At 45.6% G+C, this 16993-nt stretch overlaps 1 protein-coding gene across 1 annotated transcript in view; it reads left to right on the top strand.

The window, feature by feature from the left end:
* LOC134956857 (calcium-activated chloride channel regulator 1-like) overlaps positions 1-16993 on the top strand; it is a 135467-nt gene that overhangs the window by 99536 nt on the left and 18938 nt on the right. Inside the window, exons 10-11 of the mRNA XM_063938752.1 lie at positions 5087-5308; positions 14513-14783. Coding sequence (XP_063794822.1) covers positions 5087-5308; positions 14513-14783 — 493 coding nt within the window. The remainder of the gene's footprint in view (positions 1-5086; positions 5309-14512; positions 14784-16993) is intronic.

Below are 16993 nucleotides of genomic sequence, written 5' to 3'. Positions count from 1 at the left end.
TGGCTGGCCAGGGGCAGACTCTCACCTCTCCCTCTCTGGCATGGGCAGCACACCAGCCCACAAAATATAGGAGCTACTGCTGCCAGTGACATATACATATTTGCTCTGCATGTCAAAATCCAGTTTTTCTGCAACTTGTATTGTTTCTATAAATACAATGTCCCTTGATTTGACAAACTTTATTGTAATTGGATTCCACAATCTGTAGCCTTTACTCTCATGATGAAATTCAAGCATTATGCACTTTATTGATATTAAATTCAGCCTGTTCCTTCTTTCCTTTGGTATATTGACATAAGCAGTACTCACAAATGTTCTCAGATCCTTTACACTTGGCTTTCTTTTTGACCAGGTATCTAATGGTGTTATGTCCTTTAGGGCAACTGATGGGAAGGGTTCCTTAAGTAAACTGCTGTGGCCATGGCTTCCATCCAAAACTTTCTCAAGGTTTGCATCTTTCAGTATGCATCTTGCTTTCTTCACTAGTGTATGGTTTGCCCATTCCTTAACTCAGTTTTGCTCAGGACTATAAACTGTGGCCAACTGATGCTCGATTTCATATTTTGTCAAGAATTGTTCCACCTCTCTATTGAGACACTCTTCTCCATTATCAGTTTCAAAATCTTGAGTCTCTGGCCTGTTTGGTTCTCTATGAGTCTCTTGTAATCTCAGTTTTTTTTGCTACTTCAGATTTCTCCTTCATGAAGTTCAGTACACGTGTGTCATTCTCGTGTATCATCAATAAATGTCATGAAGTATCTGTATTCACTAACAGACTTTACTTTCATTGGTCCATATACGTCTCAATGTATTATTTCAAGTGGTGCTTTTGAAGAAGGTTTCTCTGTATTAGTCACTGACATTCCTGTGACCATCCTGTTTTGCAGTTATTGAACACGGTCTTATAGAAGGTGACTAAATCTGTGCCAGAGTTCCAATGACTGGGACTCACTTGTCATCATTGAGTATCAGTGAATATCAAGGACTTACAATTGCTGAGATCGCCTCTCTGTAGCGATAATTATTCCACTTCTGTTTCTCACAATGCACTTTCCTCTTGTAAACTGAACTCTGTGGTCTCTTTGCCTAGGTCACCAATGAAAATAAGATGTGTTCCCAATTCTTGTACACAGAATGCAATTTGGATTCTGTGAGTTTTGGTCTCGATCCAATTCTCAATTGAGCTTTAATTGTCCCAACTTTAGTAGCTGTCAATATTTGATTGCCAATCCCCTTTATTGTGATAGAGTCACATTTACTTCAACTTGAATTTTCCAAATGTCTTTCTTTTTGCATGCAGTGCAATTGTCTTCACAGGGCATATGTTTCTGAAACTTTAATAGCTTTTCTCTTCTATGGGCCTGATTCTGATTTGGAAGTAAAGCAAAAAGTACAAGTAATACCCCTTTCACATTGCACAAATAACCCGGTATATAGCCGGGCCATCACGGGTCAGTGTGCAGTGTGAAAGGGGTGCCATCTATGAATTCCCGGTAATTCATCCCGGGAATAAAGCAGTGTTATTCCCAGGTTGAATACCGGGTCAGTTGCAGCGTAAACGGATTCCCGGGTCAAGGCGACCTGGGATCCGTTTACTAAATAGGGAGAGGCGGCGCTGAGATGAGCTCATCTCCCAGCATCACCTCCGCCCCCACTGCCACTCCGCCCCCGTCACTATGGCAACCAACCCGGCAATTTGCCAGATCGGGAAGCCAGCAGATGGTCTCCAATGCCGCATCCCACCCGGGAAAGACCCATTTCCAATTCCCGGGTGGGATCCGGCATTGGAGATGTGAAAGGGGTATCACTTTTTAGCTGGAAGAAACCATGTTGCAATGCAAGGGGAGCAAATACATTTATTTATTTTTTCTGTGCAGGGTAAATACTGGTGCATTTGCACTTAGCACACAAATGTTAGACAGCTTTATTTTTACACTGCAATTTAGATTTCAGTTTGGACACACTGCACCCAAATCCAGGGCTGTCTCTTTGTATGGGCTCAATGGGCAGTTGCTCAAGTGCCCCAGGATTATAAAGGCCCTAGGCCAGGGGTGGCCAACCAGTCATAGACAAAGAGCCAAGAAATCTTGTTAGGTACATCAAAGAGCCGACATCGAGCCGAAGGCGCACTTGCAAAAATGGGGTGTGACCTTGTGCCTGCTAGGCCACGCCCCTGGTATAAAATACATTGAAAAAGCCAGATCAAACATAAAATACAATGAAAAAGCCACTTCTACATCAAATAATTGAAAAAGCCAGATCTGCATAAAATATATTGAAAAGCCAGATTCACATAATACACTTCAGTTCTCCCAAGTGTCACTCCAGCCAGCACCCGCCTGTGTCACTCCAGCCAGCACCTGCCTGTGTCACTCCAGCCAGCACCTGCCTGTGTCACTCCAGCCAGCAGCCGCCTGTGTCACTCCAGCCAGCACCCGCATGTGTATTTGGCGCCCTCAGTTCTCAGTCTACATAATGCTGCTGCATGTCTGGCTGGAGTGAAGCGGTTTGCAGATCTCTTGTGGCCACGTGACTTTGAGTGTGGGGAGCCACATTTGAATGAAGAAAGAGCCGCATGTGGCTCAAGAGCCACGCGTTGGCCACCACTGCCCTAGGCTGATAGCTGAGGGTCCCATTTTTCCAGAGGAACCAGATTTTTGAAAATTGTCCCTGGGAACAGGAGATATCCGACTTCAAAGCAGTGGTTTCCATCCCAGCCTGTTGATTGCTTTTCCTGGCCAGATATCTTGGGTTCTGTCTGTAACTGAGGGTATACTCCAAAAGCTGGGACTCTCCATCAAAGCTGCCACTGGAGGATTGGTAGGGGCCCTAGTAAAGTGCTTTTCCCAGGGGCCTACATTGCTGTTAAGACAGCCCTGCCCAAATCTAAATCTCTCTGCACATTTTACATCTAGCTTCCCCACCTACAGTGCACAGTGGTGCAGTTATTTGTTGTTGTTCTTGCTTTACTTCCAAATCATAATTAGGTCCAGTGTCTGTTGTTAACTTTGCAAATAAGGTCTGTGTATTACTTAGATACAACTACACCAGTCTGGGCTTTCCCTGACAAGGTCGCATCTGATGCGACCAGTCAGAAAGCTCACTGTGTGGCTGCAGGAATAGAAGTGTCCTGCAATTGCTGCTGTCAGAGGGACCACCTGTACCCCTGCTTCCTGGTGACCCCCCCCCCCAGTACTTGTTGTGCTGCCGATAACAGCTGATAGGTCAGCCTGGCACCCCCCCATCCCCATACGCTAGCAGCCGCTGGGGAAATGTAAAAAAAAGTAGCCCACACCTTCCTAAGGAGCTCCGGGAGCTGCAGAGAGGATCTGATGCCAGGAAACTGAAGATGCGGTGGTCGCAATGTTCCGATCATCAATGGCCGTGATTTTCTGACTATCAATGTTTCTACCAACATTTTGTTTGAATAAATATTTATCAGTTAAGTGATTAAAAGAAAATTATTTTAAGTCTAAACTTTAGGCACTCTTTGTAGTTATTCTGAGCATTTGACTGATGATAATTAGGAGGATTAGGAATATTTAAGATATTTGCAATTACAAATATACATTTGTGTTTTTGGGCCTAATTCAGATCTGTTCGCAGCAGCAAATTTGTTAGCTAATGGGCAAAACCATGGTGGTCATTCCGAGTTGTTCGCTCGCTAGCTGCTTTTAGCAGCATTGCACACGCTAGGCCGCCGCCCTCTGGGAGTGTATCTTATCATAGCAGAATTGCGAACGAAAGATTAGCAAAACTGCTACTAAATAATTCTTTGCAGTTTCTGAGTAGCTCCAGACCTACTCACAGATTGCGATTAGCTCAGTCCGTTTAGTTCCTGGTTTGACGTCACAAACACGCCCTGCGTTCGGCCAGCCACTCCCCCGTTTCTCCAGACACTCCCCATTTTTCCCTGACACGCCTGCGTTTTTTAGCACACTCCCGGAAAACGCTCAGTTACCACCCAGAAACGCCCCTTTCCTGTCAATCATTTACCGATCAGCAGTGCGACTGAAAATCGTCGCTCGAACACCAGCAAATCTACTAAGTTTTGTGTTAAATAACTTAGCGCATGCGCTCTGCGTACCATGCACATGCGCAGTTAGCAACAAATCGCAGCATAGCGAAAATCGGCAACGAGCGAACAACTCGGAATGACCCCCCATGTGCACTGCAGGGGGGGCATATATAACGTGCAGAGAGAGTTAGATTTGGGTGGGTTATTTTGTTTCTGTGCAGGGTAAATACTGTCAGCTTTATTTTTACACTGCAATTTAGATTTCAGTTTGAATACACTCCACACTAATCTAACTCTCTCTGCACATGTTATATCTGCCTCCCCTGCAGTGCACATGGTTTTGCCCATTAGCTAACAAATTTGCTGCTGCGATGAGATCTGAATTAGGCCCTTTATCTGAATTATTTACTAGGAAAATTATTTTGTGATTTATTCTGTCAATGATTGATTTAAAAAAAAAATAATAATGTTATTTATGAGACTTTAACTTTTGGTGGACACTTGCACAGACAGGTTTTTTTTCACTGCTAGAATTTTCTACTTCTGAAGTTTTCTGTTCTTTTCTCTGTTAGTGGCTCCTTGTTACTGCTCTCAGGGTTGGGACATCATGACATCATGTAATTCATGACATGTCATTCTCCACTGTGTACAGATTAGCAGAGCTGAGGTTGTCATGCATATTATCTTATGCAGTGGCTGATGCTGTGGCAGCTAATGGGCAGGGTTGCTGCTAGAGCAGCACTATCATTGACTGGATCAATGAACATACCATCTCCATGGCATTGTGCACAGGCATCCCTGCCCTCACTACAGCCTTGTGTGGACGTCTTGCAGATCTGATGCACATGTTCACTGCAGGTGGCTTTGGAAACATGCACATTGCAAAACAATTGCAGATGTGGCTACTTTGAGTGTGACTCTGAATCAGGCCCTATGTATAAAACTAAGAAAGTCATATTAATATAATGTTTGTTTAGTGTTGTGTTCATATATACTGTATATGTATGTTTGAATTACATATCTATACATTTTATTTTATACGTACATTTGTATGTGTTTTACTTCTAGCTGGAAAGCACATCAACGATTCTTACAGCTAAAGAGTGTTTGAATGACACCGTTTATATTGATAATACAGTTGGAAATGACACTTTCTTTGTTGTCACCTGGCAAACTGAAGTACCAATTATTAAATTGCAAGATCCAAATGGAAAAGTGTATACGCATATAGATTTCACTACTGACACAACAACAAAATCATCTAGATTGGCAATCCCTGGAAGAGCAGAGGTAATGTGTGCATGTTAAAACAAGTGTGCTTAATACTATAGACATCCTAACGGCTGATGAATGACCATGGATGAGCTACACAATAAATACGTGGAAAACATTTTTTTTTCTATCATTTATCATCAATTGGCCCCTATGTATGAGGCACTCTGTGTGACAGCCATATGGTGACCAATAGTTCATTGTGGTGTTTTTTAAAATTATTTTTATTGTATTTCAATTGACACCGGCCGTGTGTGTATTTTTGTTTTTATTGTTTTATGTGGTATTAAAAAATAAGATTGTTATAAAAGGATTCTGGTATGACAGCGCTTCATTAGTTTTTGTGTTTTTTTTCGATTTATTTTTTATTTAATGGAGATTCAGTGACCTCCTTTTTGAAGCGGCAGTTACCAAGAATCATTAAATGATTTAATCACCAGGAGTTCCCCTGAAGAGTCAGCGCCTGGTTTTATTTGTTTTTTATTGTGAATGACCATGTGCATACATAAACCCGTAGCACTTAACTCTAAAATAAAGACTCGGAGACTTAGATTTGGCAGAAATTGTTAGCTGATTCATTCAATAACTTAATAACTAAAAATATCTGAATAAAAATTAAATAGTGGGGGCCAAGAAAGAACGGCTAACTTCTACCCCAACCCGTACAAACTGAACCAACTTAAAACTCAGCCTAAACAACAAAACGGTATCTACTCAACCTTATACCTTGACTACCCACTCATCCGTGTGGTGTCACTGTCTCCAACCGGGTGATCCAGCAGATGCATATAGTCAACAAAGGTAAAACGCACCAACCAAACCTGAAATAATTATTAAAACATCTAGATAAGACATAAAAACAATTAACCTGCCATTCTTTCCTGCCAAAGCAAAGTTCCTGACCCAGCAACCTCGCCCCGCCACCACAACACCTAACAAACCGAAGACACCCCAACAAACAGATCCTCCAAAAAAAAACACACAAACCTTCCCTATCCAAGTGTACTCAATCAGGCCAGAAAAGATAGCGATACCTAAACCTGATTCTCCCATGCGGCACAATCACACCACCAGCATCCAGCACCCACTTGGCCACAGCCGAATTAAGTTTTTTTCTGGCTTCATCAAGTGCTCGACAGTCCCTTTCACCTCGCCAACACAACCTGGGCACTATAAAAGACCATATCAAAACGCAAGAAGGCCATGCCTTCTTAATGAGTACAAAATCGTCCAAGATCACACCACGCAACTCCAATTGCGACATCTTCCCCAGGTCGTTGCCAACTAAATGATGAACCAATACCTCGGGCAACCCATGACACCGGACGTTCTCCAGTAAAAACGCCTTCAAAGCACTCCAGTGCATACCTCTGACACCCAACCACCTTACTGCATCAGTGCCAGGAAAGACAGGCGCATCCTCAGAGGTAACAAACCAAGCCGCCCAGTACACAAAGGAGTGGCCTACCACCCAGACCTTGCACCTATCCCCCACCAAACTTATAGGGAAGGGAAAAAAGAATAAAAATAGGTTAGTATGGACATGTAATATGAGACCATAATGGTAGACTATGTGAAGGATCTGCCGAAAGAAAAATTTACGAAGTACACCACAGTGACATAGGTCACCAGCTTCCAGCCAATATGAAGCAAAATAGACACACAATGGGGAAAGAGTATGAACAAAAAGGGAGGGGGGGGGGGACAGCAGTACACAGGTAAAACTCGACTGGAGGGAAAAACGTAAAACCTGCTGAGGGACATATCAAAGAAGAAGCGGAATTAAGTCCATCAGTCCAGGTAAAAATTTGTTAAAAACTCCGGACACACTTCTGCCAGCAGCGGTGTGTAGCTAATCCCTGAGTAGGATGGACGGGGAAGACAAACACAAACGACAACAACCAAAACATGAGATAAATAAGACAACCACAGTAAACATCAACACAAAAGATCGGGTCTGATATAACGCTTATAACTTGTAGAGCTCCAACGACCCAAAACTTTGATATCACCAACGGGCAAACAGGCCACTGCTGCTGACGCAGCCGCACCTATACAAATGGAGTGAGTACCAAAATCGTGAGGGGAAAGGCCAACACTGGAAAGGCAGCGACGCAGCATCCAACTAAACTGATATTTAGTTAGAGGCGAGCCGTCATAGTGCAACAATCAAGAACCCTCCGTGGAAGGCCTGACAGAGGCATAATAAAGAGCTAGAGACACTAGACAGATGCTCGAGGACAATGAGGGTCCCAAGGAAACCCATTTCCCACGAGACATCTGATCCATCTTAGACCGCCGAATCCTACACCAGAGGGACTTATCGTCAAGGTGGACATCCGAACAAAGCAAAATCAAATGCAACTTCTTGGAGGGTGCAACCAACTCCGAAACCCGAAAAGTGCTGTGGTAAGCCATTGAAAAAGCCAAACGAAACAGCAAGGATTCAAAGGTCGAGTCGACAATGCTCTCAACCGCACCGAGTACAGCGGGGAGAAGCGACGCATCAATGGGATGCCTGCTATCCAGGGAAACACGAACTACCTGCGCCCAACCTTTCATGGCTTTTGCAATCAAAAAGCTCTTAGTAAAATTGGGAGCACCCTTAACCTTTGCAAAAAAGGAAATGCCGGCCAGGTAACAGGAGGCTACCGCTCTGGATCTCCCAGAGATATAGAGCTGCCAAATAAAAGAAAGCATCCAACGATGCCCGCCCTTACCTGTTTATACGCCCGAAGGGTATTTGTGGCAATGGAATACTCTGCTAACCCCTCCAAGCCGGCTTGATCTCCTGCCAAACATAAAGGGGACAGAGGACGCCATCAACATCAACAAGAGGAGCAAGCACACAGAACGTATCCCATTGGCACCAAAATAATGCATCGGCCATGCCGTTATCCACACCGGGGACATGCTGCGCTCAAAAGGATTTGGCCCACTGATTATTGATTGCATGCACCACACCCAGGTTATCACACCTGAACAGGATGCTGCAATTGCGCAACTTTCCACCCCAAACTTCCATAGCCACCATGATAAGAAAGAGCTCTCTCAAATCAGCACTGCGGCCACGAAGCAGCGCACCAAGAACCTGCCAGAAAACATCCAAAACCTACAGATCCCGCTGCGTCCGTGAACAATTGCAAGCTAGTATTATTGACCACGGGAGCCAACCAGATTCCGAACACCATTAAAGTCATCTAGAAACGAAAAACAAATGGCCAAATCAAGTGATGAGATCTAGTGACACCCGCAGTGGCCCGTTCCAATTTACAGCAAAAGAGCCTGCCCATAGGGATGACTCTGCAGGGAAAATTCCACAGGCCCAAAAGCGATTGGGCCTGCCGAAGCGTAACCTTAGGAAGAATGCATTTGCGCAACTTCTCTACCTTATCCCCATGGAGGCTGCAACAGCCCGTCACAGTGTCAATTTGGATACCCAAAAAAGACAAACAGGAAACAGGGCCTTCGGTCTTCTCCGACGTGATAGGAACGCCAAAATGATAAAACAAATCGCGTAAACTAAAGCAATGAGCAATGACCGGAACCTGCCGGACCTACGCAAAGGAAATCATCCAAATAATGAGCAAGACCCCGACCCCCCAATGAAAACTCCACACACCAATGCAAAAGGGATACCGAACTGCTCAAAAAAGGCACATGAAACAGAACATCCCATTGGAAAGCACTTGTCAATTAAATATTCGTTCCCGATGCGGAAGCCCATGAACCGAAATTAATCATGGTGAAGCGGGAGCAGCTCAAAAGCCAATTCAACATCAATCTTAGCCATGAGGACCCTGGGCCCGTAGGTCCACACCATTTCCAAAGCATCCTCAAATGACTGATAGCCCAACGAGCAATACTTGGGGGATGGCATCATTGACGGAGATCCCTGACGGGTAAGAAAGATGTTGAATGAGCCGAAACCTACCCGGGGCCTTTTTCGGAACAACACCCACCGGAGAAATAATCAAATCCGCCAACGGGGGCTGAGAAAAAGGAACCGCCATGTGGCCAAGCTGGATTTCCTTATCCACCTTGCCACGCAGCACATCGGGGTTACGATCGGAGCCAACATCAACTTCCCCCTGGACGGGCAACCAAAAACGGCAACTAAAACCATAAAAATGGAAACTTGCAACATCCTGATCTATATATCGGGACTACCACTTACCCATAGCCCCCAGCTGTATCGGGGTGGGAGCCCTACTTAGATGAAGCCGCGGTAGCAGGCTTGGCAGGAACGGGATTGCCCAATCTCAGGACAGGTCGTCTGCCACAAAGGCAGCTGGGGGCAGGGTGGGCACCTCCACAACGCAAGCAGAGATGCCAAAAACGACACTGTTGACCAACAGGTCATGTGGAGTTATTGAAGGCAAAGCATTTGCCTTTAGCCTGACCAGGCCCTTTTGCATGAGTAGGCCCCCTGAACTGCCATGCAATGGAGCCTCCCCGAAGATCCGCGACCCCATGGTGCAACCAACACAGGGTCCGCGGTGGGCCGCGGCCCATCTCCCTTGTCCTGATGCGCCCTGGAAACCTCCATCCATACCTCAACATCCTTACAGCTGAAGTCCATGTCCCTCAAACAATCCAGCTTGCGCCTAAACTGGTCATCATAGACCCTCCAGGCGACGCCTGGATACTTTCGATGCATGTCGTGAATCAAGTGTATGTAGCGATTATGTTGATATGTTCACCCGGACGATCTTCCAGATAACAGGCTGCTCAGATGCAAAACCCAGCCAACCAAGCATCATAAGATTTAAAAGCCTCAACACCAACACCCCCTTTCACCTTAGCAGCTTTAAACTCCTTCTATGTCTTGTCAGTCAACGTAAACATATCAACAAAATCGCCCTTTTAAATTTTTGTGCAGCAACTCTCACGCAACCCATGCAACACAGCCGTGTAGTCACAATGGACGACTCCAGGCAGGTTACGCCGCTTCCTTTTCCTGCGGAAAAGCTGAGCAGCCATCTTGTGCTTAGCGTGGTGCTTGTGCTTGCCCACCTCCTTCTTCTCATACTCAGCCACACGCTTACGGGCCCGCACTGCGCTGCTGACAGAAGAACCGAGAGAAGATGAGGACGAGGAAGAAGAAGAGGAAGAGGAGCTAGCCCGAGAGCCAGAAGAGGAAGAATCATGCCACATTACCACGACGGACTCCCCGGACCCCTCACCCGATGCTTCCAGTTGACCGAACCAGGATGTAGAGTCACCCTCGCTGTCCAGCTGCACACTCAAAACCTCCTCTGGTTTTGAAAAACAATGAAAATCCAGCCCCGATGCCGGGAGACAAGGACAAGTCCGCCAGGGATGGCGGAGCCCAAGCAACTTCACCCGCATCACCAACCGAATGGGCCACAGTCGATCTCATGCCTCTACCAGATCTCAGAAATGTGGAGACCCCGGGAGTAGCACCCCCTGCAGCAACCCAAGAACCCTGCCCTCCACGGACAGGGCCGACCGAGCCTGGCGACATGGCCAACATGAATGGAGCTAGAGCAGCCGCCATGGAAGAAAAAGCAGCTGACAACTGGGAGGGGTCAAAAACAGCATGTGACGGACTCGCTGTGGCACCAGCCAAAGTACCGGAAAGCACCCTTGTGCCCCTACTGCTACTGCCAGCTTGGCCCGAGGCAGAGGGTGCAGGGACCGGAGTGGACGACACAGCCACAGTGCCGTGGGAGCCCCAGGAGGAACGACTGCGTACTGTAGCACCGTCAGTCCCAGGCCGCCACCCACCAACATGGCTTTCATCCCTCACAGACCCTACTACCCCCTGTAAACCCTGGACAGCCGCAACAGAGGCCACATCAGTGCCACCTACCCATCCCGCCCCCCAAGTTCCGCAGTCCTGTGGGAACCCAGGGAGGCACGAAACCCAGCTCCCAATCTCCATGAGGTGAGGGGCTCACGAGGCAGTTGCCACCCGCAGGAGTCACAGGCAGGGCCCGGCCAGCAGCAGTCACCCGCCCGGACACCACCCCCGCCCAGACACCCCCCACCGCAGGCCTCCCACACCATGTCCCGCTCCCCACAGCAAGGCGGGAAGCGGGTGCAGAGGCCGGAGAAGCCGCAGCCGCATCCACATCGCCCGCTCGTGACACAACGGGTGTGGAATCGGCGGGCAGAGCAGGGGAGGACAGAAGGGAGGCATCACGGGCCGCAGCCAGACCACAAGCCAAGCCTCTGCTGTAGCGGGCCGGGATACGGGGGGATCACCGGGGTCGAGGAAGTGCCATGGAGAAGCAGCAGCAGGAGGGAGGGTAAGCCAACCAACACTATAATCACACACATATATAGAACTTACCCTTTCCAGACCACCAGAAAAAGAGGAAGACTCCTCCTCTTCCCAAGCCATATCAACCAGCTAGATCCAGCAACCCTGCATCCCTACTGGATGTCTAATCACATGTCCCCAGAGAGTCATCCCCAGCCTATGGATGTTTAACCCTCTCCATTCCTATCTCAGTCATTCCGTTCTTATATATAGTATATAACTAATAAACGGAATCATAAAAAGCTCTCAGTTACTTGTGCTATAATAGAAACTGTTCCACAGGACCATAACTAGAGTTATGTCACTGCTCTGGATACAAGACCGAGGGGGTGTGGATTGGGGCTGAAACTGTAGCCAGGAAATCAGCCTGATTTGTTTTTAGGATGCGTCCGGCTCTCAGCTTCCTGGTCCCGTTCCCCTCTTCTGTGATGTAGTAATTTCACATGTCCTTGGGGCTGGTTTAGCAGGACTGGTGAAGGGCACTGCTGTCTCCAGAGAAAGATTTACATTTTTATATAGCGTTTTGTACATCTAATACATTTCTCTTTGTTATCCATATTGCCTGGGAGATAATGTGCAAAATATTATGCTCATAACAATGGCCCAACTGTGTGGAGTTTGTATATTCTCCCCGTACTTGCGTGGGTTTTCTTCCGGGTACTCCGGTTTCCTCCCACAATCCAAAAATATGCTGGTAGGTTAATTGGATCCCAACAAAATTAACCCTAGCATGAATGTGTGTGCGTGTACACGTGGTAGGGAATATAGATTGTAAGCTCCACTGGGGCAGGGACTGATGTGAATGGCCAAATATTATCTGGAAAGCGCTGCGGAATATATGTGTGCGCTATATAAATAACTGGTAATAAATAAATAAATAATTATAAGGGTAGCTCATCTAGGACTGCAAGTCAACTATACAGCACTCTTTCTTGCGGCTGCATAATGAGCATAACATTTTCATGTATTTCAGCTCCAGGCTATCTTCTCCTACCCTGCATCCCAATGGAACATTTTCTGTTTAATTCTCCAGCCTTGTATATTAAGGTACTGGCAGCTGCCTCTGCTGTGACTCTGATATCAGGATAATCTGTCTGGGCACTTATCTCCATACAGCCGCTTTCAGCACTGAGACCGGACACAGCAGACGCATTTACTGTGACTTGCACATGTTCGTGGTGCGTTATTGGATGCACCATGGAACCGCAACGCATACAGCCAGATCATACTGGTAAAGTGGATCCTGCTTATGTGATAATCTATCTTATTACAGTACCTGGACTTTCAGTTCTTCATTTTTTATTGATCTACTTACTACTTTTACAGGCATATTCAATTAGCCATGGGGTTTGTCGGCTAATATCCCAGCAGCACGAGAAAAGGCTATTCAATTGAATACATTTTTTCTAGCCCCTAAAATCGGGGATTACCACGTGGAAATCCACTGATTCTGAAGAATCAATGGGTTTTCTCCACATGTGAACCCTCAATTTTGCCATTTTCTTACGTACTTTTCTTTGCAACTCTTGAAGCTTTGAGGTTCAGTTTACCATCAGGGATTCACATGCGGGGCAATGCCTGGTAATTGAATTGGTCCGGCCACGGTGTGGCTAACTGTATATGCCTGTTTGTATTGTACCTGCTGTCTCAGTTACACATAAGTGCAGAAGAGCTCTTTATTGATTTAAATTTTATCCTGGAACCTGCAGCCCATCATCAAAATATTTTATACCTGCATTACAGTTTTTCATTTTTATATTTGAAGGTAAGATATCCTTGAGATTTGCATGCTTAAATTAGTATATCACATCCAGATGTTACGTTTACAATCAATTGCTATTTATTATAACAGAATGTTTTATATAAAGATTATAAATATATATTTACCTTGAAGTACATTGAATCGGTTATGCCACATCATGATATACTGTATATATATATTTTTTATATTTATATAAGGGCATCTCTACTAGTGGTCATCTTTATAGCAATATAATTGCAATACTGCTAATGAGTGTAGTTATAAAGCTGGATGGTTCAATACACTAAAAGCCAATCAAGAGCTAGATACAGTATTGCTGCTGGTTATTGGCATGTATCTTAACATCAAAGGGCATTTTCTGCAGTTAATGGCCGGTGCTGCACTATACAATTAGTTGCAGGAACTCCATGGGCTAATTTCCAGAGGCAGGATATTTCCTTACAGCTCCTAGGGATAATTGAATATACCCCCAAACCTCTGGACCTGTAAAATATATTACTACTAGTATGCTTATTTGGATGGCGTGTTCAAAGTTAGAATACTAGGAGTGCTCCTACTATACTCAAGTTTATCTGCCCTTATCCCACCTATACAGGCCTAAGGGGCTGCAATTCTAAGATACTGAGCACTAAAATCTAAATAAGGACACATTTAGTATCCATGCATAGTACAGAAGTGCATATTTTTATTTTACACAAATTAACTTACATCCAACTGTAAATGAGGTCCTAGGTGTTTAACGTAAACCAATGTATTCTTCCAGTCATTTTAATAATAATTTTAATTAAAATAAAAAACAATTGTCTGCAGTGGGTACCTGTCATGAGGTAGCCTAATGCTGATATGAAGAAATGCAGAATTTAAGAAATGTATTTAAAACATCCCGACTTGCTCAATCCAAGTGTGTAGTTTTGCAGTATTTGGTAGAACTAATAATACTTACTAATTAACAAGTTTGTCTTTTACAGTGAACAAAAACACATATACAAATACAGTATTTGGTAGTTTGCATAAAGCAGAGTAAGGGTAGCATTTCCAGGCATATGGGCTTATGTGGCTTTTCCAGATTTTCTTTACAGCCATTTTCAATTTCTTCATTATCGTGTATTTGGGAGACACAACCATCTGGACATTTATAAGCATACAACTATATGTCTTGTTTTCTCTGTAGGTAGGGCGATGGTATTACAGCCTGTGCAATACTCGTTCATCAAACCAAGGTGTAGGTCTAATTGTGAACTCTAAGGCGGCTGATGAAAAAGTACCTCCAATTACTGTGACTGCCCATATGAATACAATCGCAAACGATTATCCTAATCCGATGGTTGTGTATGCCACAGTTAGCCAAGGTCTGTTACCTGTGAAGGGTGCAAATGTAACTGCAACTATTGAACCTCTGACTGGAACACCCGTGGTTCTGCAGCTTCTGGATAATGGAGCAGGTAAGAATCTAGAGCTTATTCTAATGATAATGTGTGGTTGAATTGAGATTTATTGATTAATACTAGGGATAAGTGGGTTCGGTTCCCTGAGAACCCCCCAGAACATCATGTCCCGAGCCCGGATCCGAGTTTGGCTGGGGTTTTGTGCCCAGACTCAGAAACCAGAACAAAGCAAAACGTCATCATCCCGCTGTCGGATTCTCGCGGGTTTTTTATTTCATATAAGGAGCCGTGCGTCACCGCCATTTTCACTCCAGTCCTGGAGAGTGTAGCGAGAGGACGTGTCTCCTCAGTGTCTGTGTGGGAAAGTGGTGTGGCGCGTGGGGTGGTGACCTGCTCTTTTGTGTCATTCCAGTGCTGTCTTGTGCTGCATCAGTCCAGTCACAGTGGTGGTGTACTGTGCTGCCATAAGTCCAGCGTTGCTGTATAAGTTCAGTCCAGTGCAGTGGTGCTGTCTTATGATGCATCAGTCCACTGGTGGTGTCCTGTGCTGCTATAAGTCCAGTGGTGGTGTCCTGTGCTGCCATAAGTCCTGTGGTGCTGCTGTATAAGTCCAGTCCGGCGGTGCTGTGTTGTGCTGCATCAGTCCATTGGTGGTATCCTGTGCTGCCATAAGTCCAGTGGTGGTGTCCTGTGCTGCCATAAGTCCAGTGGTGCTGCTGTATAAGTCCAGTGGTGTAGCCGCATAAGTTCAGGGGAACTGCCATATAAGTCCAGGAATACTGCCGTATAAGTCATGGGGTACTGCCATATAAGTCCAGTCCAGGGGTATTGCCGTATAAGTCCAGGGGTACTGCCGTATAAGTCCAGTCCAGTGGTACTGCTGTATAAGTCCAGTCCAGTGGTGCAGCCGTAAAAGTCCAGGGGTACTGCTGTATAAGTCCTGGGGTACTTCTGTATAAGTCCTGGGGTACTGCTGTATAAGTCATGGGGTACTGCCGTATAAGTCCAGTCCAGTGGTGCAGCCGTATAAGTCCAGGGGTACTGCCGTATAAGTCCAGTCCTGGGGTACTGCCGTATAAGTCCAAGGGTACTGCTGTATAAGTCCAGTCCAGTGGTGGTGCCATATAAGTCCAGTGGTGCTGCCATATAAGTCTAGTCCTGGGGTACTGCCGTATAAGTCCAAGGGTACTGCTGTATAAGTCCAGTCCAGTGGTGCAGCCGTATAAGTCCAGGGGTACTGCTTTATAAGTCCAGGGGTACTGCTGTATAAGTCCAGTCCAGTGGTACTGCAGTATAAGTCCAGGGGTACTGCCGTATAAGTCCAGTCCAGTGGTGCAGCCGTATAAATCCAGTCCAGTGGTACAGCCGTATAAGTACATGGGTACTGACTGCCGTATAAGTACAGGGGTACTGCCATATAAGTCCAGTCCAGTGGTGCTACTGTATAAGTCCAGGGGTACTGCCGAATAAGTCCAGTGGTACTGCCGTATAAGTCCAGTCCAGTGGTGCAGCCGTATGAGTCCAGTGGTGCTGCCGTATAAGCCCAGGGGTACTGCCGTATATGTACAGTCCAGTGGTACTGCAGTATAAGTCCATGGGTACTGCCATTTAAGTCCAGTCCATTGGTGCAGTGGTATAAGTCCAGTCCAGTAGTGCAGCCGTATAAGTTTAGGAGTACTGACTGCCATATAACTCCAAGGGTACTGCCATATAAGTCCAGTCCAGTGGTGCTGCAATATGAGTCCAGAGGTACTGCCGTATAAGTCCACCAATATTGTGCGTGCTTTACATCTGGGCAAATTCCAGCACGTCCCATGTTTTGCACATACAATTAATTTGGTGGTGCAGATTTTTTTTTAAATGACAGGGGCGTGCAGGAGATGCTGTTGGTGGCCCAAAAATTTGTGGGCCACTTTCGACATTCAGCCACTGCGTGCCACTCCTGGATGGGCCAGGTGTTTGTGCCACACACTCAAAACTTTCCTGTTTACTAAAGCATTTCCATAATGTCCCTTTAGTATCTTCATGCTTCTGTATTTTATGAAAAGCTGTTCTGTACTTCATTATTTTCTGTACTATATTATGCTATGTATCTGTTAAGCGCCTTGAGTTCTATTGGAGAAAGAGTGCTATATACATAAAATTATTATTATTATTATTATTATTATTAGCTTAGTCATCCAGCTACCTCATTGCACCTCTTTTTCTTCTTTGCATGATGAGCTGTTTGGAGCCTATCCTGTCTGACACTGCAATGCCACTCCTAG

The sequence above is a fragment of the Pseudophryne corroboree genome, chromosome 9 (assembly GCF_028390025.1).
Source record: "Pseudophryne corroboree isolate aPseCor3 chromosome 9, aPseCor3.hap2, whole genome shotgun sequence".
Taxonomy (NCBI): domain Eukaryota; kingdom Metazoa; phylum Chordata; class Amphibia; order Anura; family Myobatrachidae; genus Pseudophryne; species Pseudophryne corroboree.
Note: the sequence above shows the minus strand (reverse complement) of the source record. Positions and strands in the feature narration are given on the sequence as shown.